This window comes from Rhamphochromis sp. 'chilingali' (assembly GCF_963969265.1).
Source record: "Rhamphochromis sp. 'chilingali' genome assembly, chromosome: 22".
Lineage (NCBI taxonomy): Eukaryota > Metazoa > Chordata > Actinopteri > Cichliformes > Cichlidae > Rhamphochromis > Rhamphochromis sp. 'chilingali'.
The window spans coordinates 69,663-78,536 of NC_137950.1; the positions used below are offsets into that span (position 1 = coordinate 69,663).

Genomic DNA, 8,874 nt, shown 5'->3' on the forward strand with positions numbered 1-8,874 from the left:
GAACTCCCTGACTGTGAGGAAGCCCTGGGTGGGCTCTGGTGACAGACTGCCTGCTCTGCTGTTTGAACGATTATTCAGTTTTTTTGTGTTTTTTCTGGCAGATTTTGATGCGCTCCTTGGTGGCGAGGTGGGGGGGGTGGAGTTTGGGAAGTTTCCATTCGGTGCCTGTGAGGAGCCAATAAGGTAAAAACTGATGATACTTTCTAAAAATTACAGTCACATGTTTTCTGCACACTGAGCAGTCGGTGTGACGGCTTTGTTGCTTATCACGTGGTCTCGGAGCCTCTTCATCATCATCCTTATCTGTGGGTCTGAGGAAGACTTACTTTGTTTGCTGTTACTGTGTAATAATAATAATAATAATTGTTATTATTATTATAATTAACTCCAATAATAATCCATCAAGACTTTGTGGATATGTTTTAATCTCTGTAAAGATTATTATAAAATGTTGTGAAGGTTTTGTTTATTTCAAAAGGATCTGTATTAGTAAGATAATAGTTTGCAGGTTTACTCGATTTTAGGCTTTTTCTCATGTTAACAGTAATTGAGGTTACAAACGTGGCAGGTCTTTCTTTTAATCACAGCTTTCTGTCACTCTGGAAACACTGTCATTTCTTCTCTTTCAGAGTCTGCTGAAGATATTCCATCAGTGCAAAAAACCATTCAGGAAGCTACAGTTCAAGCGAGCAAGCTCCTGCAGTCCCCCAACCAGGACTACAAGAAGTTAGAGGTCAGTGAAAACTCGACCGGACTTTCCACAAATAATTCAGTTTAAAAGAAAGTATCATTAGATTCACCCAAAAAAGTTTTGTTTTTAAATAAATTATTAATTGATTGTTAACTGTGTTTGTGTTGTAGTTAGGGATGGGTACCGGTGTCCGGTGCCATGATGGCACCGGTTCTGACATAAACGGTAGTAACCAGACCGAAAAGCAGCGCACATTTCGGTGCTTTATTTCGGTGCTTTTTTTTTTCCTGAGCTGTGACACACTTTAGATTCTAGCCAATCATTTTACGTTTCCGAGGATAGTAGGCGGGGCCAGGTACGTACGTTCTTTTAGAGCAGAGCTACAGATTCAAAATGCCCAAGGCGAAGCGGTCAAAGTCTGGCTCTACTTCACAGCAAAAGATGCAAACTCAGCAGCAACAAGTGCTTTAAGCTGATACTGTGATACTGTCAAAGGAGGTAGCACCTCAAATCCGATGAAACACCTGGCGACGCATAGCGTTTTTTTTAAAATGATAGCTTGCTGCGAGACCTCACACCGAGCACATCTACTGTGGGTGGGTTGCCAGTTATCGGACCCGGAGTTAGCAACATCCCCCGAGAACCCGAAGAGGAGAGTCCTGGCCCCTAGCCCTGCCAGTCTAGCAGACATGATGACAGATGATGATGGCAGCAGCAGCCGTTCTTCTCTGCGTGAGTAGGCTAACCACGTTATTACATTAATGTACGTAAGGTGAACTAGCAAACATCATCATAGTTACATGCGGCTGTCTTCTTGTTTGATGGCAGATGCTCCCTTCACCCTGGCCAAAAAGGCTAAAATGACCAAAGAAAAAGTGGAAAACAGTTAAACATGAGAGGTTTTTGGACAAAGTTTGTGTTTTTCCATTGTTTAAGCACTGCTTCCAGCCAAGAGTGATACCATATATGCCCCATAGCTGCAGAAAAGGCTAACATTGTTATCTTTTTACAAAAAAAACAGCTGAACACGAGAGGTTTTTGGGCCAATTTTGTGTTCTCCATTCTTTAAGCACCGGCACCGTTTCAAAAGTACCGGTTTGGCACCGGTATTGGATAAAACCTAAACGATACCCATCCCTAGTTGTAGTTGAGTATGTGCTGTACATGAGGTGATTGGACAGTGTGCACCATGGCTGAGAACTTGGCTGATAATTATTATGGCCATTGATGGCTGAACCATGAAAACAGGGGTGTGGTGCAGTGGGATTGTAGTGGGAGCTGGAGTAATAAACTCCAGTGCTTCCTCAGTGATGGCTAACTTTTTTCTAAACCTAGGTAATTCCTTCGGCTGTTCCCACCTTGGCTCAAAGCTTTTATACTCTGCTGATATCGGATGTGTTTATCAGTGATCGAAAACAGAGACTGAGATTGTTATTATTGAGTTTGATCACACGTTAGGTGCATTAAACACCTGCTTTAATACTGTCCTAAAGTCTGAGAACAATCATCACTTCTTCACATATAAAAATGTTCTTCTCACTAGCACTCAGTATCCATACAGCCCCTTTTCTTTGAATAACACTGTACAGCTGCACAGCTAAACCCCACCATGTTATTTTTGCTTGATTGGACAGTCTTGTTGTGTAAAAGTATTCTTGGCTTTCTCAAAGTACATTTAAGTATGCCATGTATCCACTGTGACTCCAAACACACCTTTTACACCCCGAGACTCAGCCTATAACGTTCCACGTAGGAAAAACCATGTACAGTGGGGCAAAGAAGTATTTAGTCAGCCACCGATTGTGCAAGTTCCCCCACCTAAAATGATGACAGAGGTCAGTAATTTGCACCAGAGGTACACTTCAACTGTGAGAGACAGAATGTGGAAAAAAAAAATCCATGAATCCACATGGTAGGATTTGTAAAGAATTTATTCGTAAATCAGGGTGGAAAATAAGTATTTGGTCAATAACAAAAATACAACTCAATACTTTGTAACATAACCTTTGTTGGCAATAACAGAGGTCAAACGTTTACTATAGGTCTTTACCAGGTTTGCACACACAGTAGCTGGTATTTTGGCCCATTCCTCCATGCAGATCTTCTCGAGAGCAGTGATGTTTTGGGGCTGTCGCCGAGCAACACGGACTTTCAACTCCTGCCACAGATTTTCTATGGGGTTGAGGTCTGGAGACTGGCTAGGCCACTCCAGGACTTTCAAATGCTTCTTACGGAGCCACTCCTTTGTTGCCCGGGCGGTGTGTTTTGGATCATTGTCATGTTGGAAGACCCAGCCTCGTTTCATCTTCAAAGTTCTCACTGATGGAAGGAGGTTTTGGCTCAAAATCTCACGATACATGGCCCCATTCATTCTGTCCTTAACACGGATCAGTCGTCCTGTCCCCTTGGCAGAAAAACAGCCCCATAGCATGATGTTTCCACCCCCATGCTTCACAGTAGGTATGGTGTTCTTGGGATGCAACTCAGTATTCTTCGTCCTCCAAACACGACGAGTTGAGTTTATACCAAAAAGTTCTACTTTGGTTTCATCTGACCACATGACATTCTCCCAATCCTCTGCTGTATCATCCATGTGCTCTCTGGCAAACTTCAGACGGGCCTGGACATGCACTGGCTTCAGCAGCGGAACACGTCTGGCACTGCGGGATTTGATTCCCTGCCGTTGTAGTGTGTTACTGATGGTGACCTTTGTTACTTTGGTCCCAGCTCTCTGCAGGTCATTCACCAGGTCCCCCCGTGTGGTTCTGGGATCTTTGCTCACCGTTCTCATGATCATTTTGACCCCACGGGATGAGATCTTGCGTGGAGCCCCAGATGGAGGGAGATTATCAGTGGTCTTGTATGTCTTCCATTTTCTGATGATTGCTCCCACAGTTGATTTTTTCACACCAAGCTGCTTGCCTATTGTAGATTCACTCTTCCCAGTCTGGTGCAGGTCTACAATACTTTTCCTGGTGTCCTTCGAAAGCTCTTTGGTCTTGGCCATGGCGGAGTTTGGAGTCTGACTGTTTGAGGCTGTGGACAGGTGTCTTTTATACAGATGATGAGTTCAAACAGGTGCCATTCATACAGGTAACGAGTGGGGGACAGAAAAGCTTCTTACAGAAGACGTTACAGGTCTGTGAGAGCCAGAGATTTTCCTTGTTTGAGGTGACCAAATACTTATTTTCCACCCTGATTTACGAATAAATTCTTTACAAATCCTACCATGTGGATTCATGGATTTTTTTTTCACATTCTGTCTCTCACAGTTGAAGTGTACCTCTGGTGCAAATTACTGACCTCTGTCATCATTTTAAGTGGGGGAACTTGCACAATCGGTGGCTGACTAAATACTTTTTTGCCCCACTGTATGTGTATAAATGTGACAGTCTTGGGGTCTCATGCTGTCAGGATTGAGCAGACAGTTGTTCTTGTCCTGTGTGCAGGATTTCATTAACCAGCTGCTGAGCATGGAGACAGTCATCACTCAAGCTCGCTCGCTCAAGGCCAAGTTCTCCATTCCTGAGGACGACAGCGGAGAGGCTGCTGATGAACTGAAGAAGTGAGTCGCAGAGTTTGAGCTGCGCTCACTGACAGCTTTGTTTGTGCTGTTGGTAACATGTAACCGTCTTCACCGTCACTATAGATAGTTTGTCAGTAACAGGTTGTCACGATGAATCTGTTAACGTTTCACAAAGACGCCGTCTGAAGGATCACAGTCAGTTCACACGTTTCACCTTTCACCTTGTCACGCCTGCAGTTAGTGCAAAACGCGACGGCGCGATTTTTAACCGGTAGTAGGAAATTCGATCACATCTGGGTTTTAATTGCACCTTAGAACACACATGCATCAACACTACAATGAGCGGGTGGAGGGAGGTTTGGAGTCTTCTCTCACCCCCATTCTCTGCGACCTGCTGGAGCGGGGGGGCTAGGAGAAGGAGTTGGCCGTCCGACTGCGGTCTGGAGTGTGGGGCCTCCCTGCTGCTGCGGAGTCGGGGCGGTCTGCCTCCCCCCACCGCAGGGAAAAGGGTAACAGCACCTGGGTCTGGGTGCAGTTCCCCCCTCCAGGGGCAAGGGTACCTATACCCGGTTCGTAGAGTACGCTTGGGGAGTGTGATCGTGTGTACAGCGTCTCTTTATGTCTGTCTCCACGTTGGTTGAGTGTGGAGTAAGTGCATATGAGAGCATGAGGGTGGGAATGGATGTTTGTGTCTGTGTGTGCCTGTATGTCTGTGTCTATATGTCAGGTTGGGTGTCAGGCGCCACCTCTCTGGGGACATCTCAGGCCCTCCAAGGTTTGGAGGCCTATCTCCACCCACCACTTCCCCTGCCAGTGGCGGACTCCCTCAGGTGTCGGTGCGTTGGTGGTTCTTTGTGTCTGGGGGTGGGCGTCCGGGTACACACCGGCTCACTCCTTGGCGGCCGCTTATCGGGGCCTGGAGCCTGGGGCTCGCTAGGGCCACTTCGGAGGTGGGGTGCCCCCGGCCTCTCGGCCTGGGGCTCGGTCACTCAGGCACAGCTGGCTGCCGGCGGAGCTCACGGGCGCGTCACTGCAACTCCCCCTGGCTTCTGCTCCGCGGCTGCTGAGTGAGCCCTCATCTGGGACTCTCCTCAGCTCTTTCTGGGACAGTGGCGCGGCTGCCCCTCTGTTGGTCTTCCTTGGTCTCTTGTGTTCTGGGGGCCTCTGGATGTCTGGAGTTTTGATCTCCTCCATACCTGCTTCATACCCTGGAGGACGGGGCTGTGGCCCCCCCCACACTCCCTAGCAGATCGTTACATGGAGAAACCTTTGGAATGCAAGCATGCTGATCCACACAGGTATGCACACAGGTGTACACACGGGTATTCACAGACGCGGACTACAGCTTTCTTGGCTGCTGCCTCAAAGCACATTGTACGCTGTCTATCTTGCGTGCTGCACAATATCGTTTATTATTTAGTATCTACTGATATCTACTGCTAGCTAGTTTATTGTGATGGTGCCGTTTTTTTTTATTATGTTGCTCTTTGTTGTTTGCTTTCTCTTCTGTTTTTTTTCTCCATACAGGTGATCCAGGTGTTTTGTTTTTTTTGTTTGTTTTTCTTTCTTTCTTCTCCCCCTTCTCACCGTCTCTTCTCCCCTTTGGTTTCCTTTCTCTCCCTCTCTTTCTTTCATTCTTTCTCCCTGTCCTATCCCCCAGTCATGTCTGTCCCGTTTGTAGCAACTGAAAATAAAATAAATTCATAATTATAATAAAGGTCAATCAAATGGACCAATATGGCAAGGCCATGATGATCCACTTGGTAAAATAAATCCGCTTGGCATCTTTCTTGGCCTTAAGACAACAATTCTGATGGCTAAAGATCCAAACGGGACACAAAAAAAACCACAAAAAAAAAAGGAAATTCGATCACATCACTCCGGTTCTGGCTTCCTTGCATTGGCTTCCCATTGATTTTAGGGTTCGTTTTAAGGTCCTTTTATTGGTTTTTAAATCTTTAAATGGTCTGGCTCCTGTGTACTTATCTGACTTGCTGAAGCCACATGTTCCTCCTCGCTCGCTCCGTTCAGCTGAGCAGCTGCTGCTGTCGGTCCCTAAGTCGCGGCTGAAATGCAGAGGAGACCGTGCCTTTTCAATTGCGGCTCCGATGCTCTGGAATAACCTTCCCCTCCAAATTAGACAAGCGTCATCAGTGCAGGTCTTTCAGTCCAGATTGAAAACCTATTTTTATTCCCTGGCTTTTAACTGTAGGAAACTGACACCTTCTTATTTATTTTATTGTATGTAATGATTTTATGGTATTTTTAATTTGGTTGTTGTTTTGATCTGTGTTGTTCAGCACTTTGGTCTGCCTGGTGTGTTCTTAAAGTGCTATACAAATAAATGATGATGATGATGATGTTTCTTTCTCGCTCATGTTGGTGGTCTTATTTATAGTTTTGGTGTCTTCAGGTTTTACATGTTCTTATTTAAGTGTTTTGTTTTGTGGGAATATTGTAACATTTCCCACATTGTGTGTTGTCTCTAGGTTTGTGAGCTCCCTGCTGGAGGAACCAGAGGTGGTAGTGACAGGAGCAGGCCAGGGCCTGGCTGGCAGTATAATCCACAGACTCTTCATCAGTGCTCAGAGGGTAACTCTCACTCTGCCTCCGTGTCCTTCCCACGTCTTGCTGTCAGTTTCATGTATACAGTCATGTATTTGTCATCTATAGAGACATCTTTAGAGGTACACACATACACCAGTCAACCACTTATTCAATATCAGCATCAAGAATAGGTCGGTGTCCCGGTCCTAGAACAAGACATGAAGTCAGCGCTGTTTTATTTATATATACTTCATGTAGATGAAACTGGAAGGACGTGGTCAGCACTGATGTAAAGACGCAGTGTTGTCTGTCAGTGTCAGGAGAGTCTGCTCTATTGTAACGTTGTTTCTTCCTGAAACACACAATTGCTGCTGCTGTGCTGTGAAGCACGTTCAGAGCTATAAGAACCAGTCTGTTTAACTATCAATGAAAAATGAAGAATTATCAGTTTGACTGTGTGACAATTCTGCAGGAACAAAGTTGTGCAGCTCTCTCCACAGTGGAGCAGATCTCCTTCCTGTCTTTGACGCTTCTTTTTCTCTTTCTGCTGTAACAACTATTAATGTGCATTTGTATATGTTTACAGTGTTAGCAGAAACAAAGCTTTGGTGGCCGTGACTCCAGAGATGGAGCCGAGTATCTAATCGAATCATCGGTTTGTTCTTTAAGCCTTAAACGTGTCCATGTGCGCCACACTGGATCCCAGATTGACTCTGATGCATCAACTGGAACATGAATCCAAAATCCTGCTCCTTCAAGGTCTTAAATAATCAGGCCCCATCTTATCTTAAGGTTCAAGGTTCTTTATTTGTCACATGCATAGTTATACAAGTATAACACACAGTGAAATGTAGCCTGACACGCTCCTCGACATGTGCAAAAAAATTGGGGGGGGGGGGTGGAAAAAAAACACCCAGCACGCCCCTGCGGGCGGTTTATCCTTCAAGCTCGGGTCCTCTACCAGAGGCCTGGGAGCTTGAGGGTCCTGCGCAGTATCTTAGCTGTTCCCAGGACTGCGCTCTTCTGGACAGAGATCTCCGATGTTATTCCCGGGATCTGCTGGAGCCACTCGCCTAGCTTGGGAGTCACCGCACCTAGTGCTCCGATTACCACGGGGACCACCGTTACCTTCACCCTCCACATCCTCTCGAGCTCTTCTCTGAGCCCTTGGTATTTCTCCAGCTTCTCGTGTTCCTTCTTCCTGATATTGCTGTCATTCGGAACCGCTACATCGATCACTACGGCTGTCTTCTTCTGTTTGTCTACCACCACTACCACCTGGCAAGACCCCAGGTGCAGGCTGTGTAAAGATGCCCCAGAGACAATCCAGCACATAACAGCAGGGTGCAAGATGCTAGCAGGCAAGGCATACATGGAACGCCATAACCAAGTGGCCGGCATAGTGTACAGGAACATCTGTGCCGAGTATAACCTGGAAGTCCCGAGGTCAAAATGGGAGATGCCCCCAAGGGTGGTGGAGAATGACCGAGCTAAGATCCTGTGGGACTTCCAGATACAGACGGACAAAATGGTGGTAGCTAACCAACCGGACATAGTGGTGGTAGACAAACAGAAGAAGACGGCCGTAGTGATCGATGTAGCGTTCCGAATGACAGCAATATCAGGAAGAAGGAACACGAGAAGCTGGAGAAATACCAAGGGCTCAGAGAAGAGCTCGAGAGGATGTGGAGGGTGAAGGTAACGGTGGTCCCCGTGGTAATCGGAGCACTAGGTGCGGTCACTCCCAAGCTAGGCGAGTGGCTCCAGCAGATCCCGGGAACAACATCGGAGATCTCTGTCCAGAAGAGCGCAGTCCTGGGAACAGCTAAGATACTGCGCAGGACCCTCAAGCTCCCAGGCCTCTGGTAGAGGACCCGAGCTTGAAGGATAAACCGCCCGCAGGGGCGTGCTGGGTGTTATATATATATATACATACATATAGTATATACACTGGGTGAATGTGCAGTAGTAGCAGCAAGCAGGTGAATTCTGTACATTAATATGAATAGACATCTGACTATTTTACAGAATAGACAATATACACATATTTAAAATTAAAGGAATTGAAATGTACATTGTGCCTTGGTTTAGTGTCTGGAAGAGTCCTGTC

At 46.3% G+C, this 8,874-nt stretch overlaps 1 protein-coding gene across 9 annotated transcripts in view; it reads left to right on the plus strand.

Moving 5' to 3' along the window:
- The window catches only part of LOC308391305 (rab3 GTPase-activating protein catalytic subunit-like), a 53,973-nt gene extending 46,323 nt beyond the window's left edge, over positions 1-7,650 (plus strand). For all 9 annotated transcript variants that reach the window (XM_080873886.1, XM_080873887.1, XM_080873889.1 and 6 more), the window contains 4 exons: positions 102-183; positions 630-733; positions 4,141-4,256; positions 6,707-7,650. In XM_080873886.1, coding sequence (XP_080730012.1) covers positions 102-183; positions 630-639 — 92 coding nt within the window. In that variant the 3' untranslated portion in view covers positions 640-733; positions 4,141-4,256; positions 6,707-7,650. The remainder of the gene's footprint in view (positions 1-101; positions 184-629; positions 734-4,140; positions 4,257-6,706) is intronic.
- Positions 7,651-8,874: the final 1,224 nt, after the last annotated feature.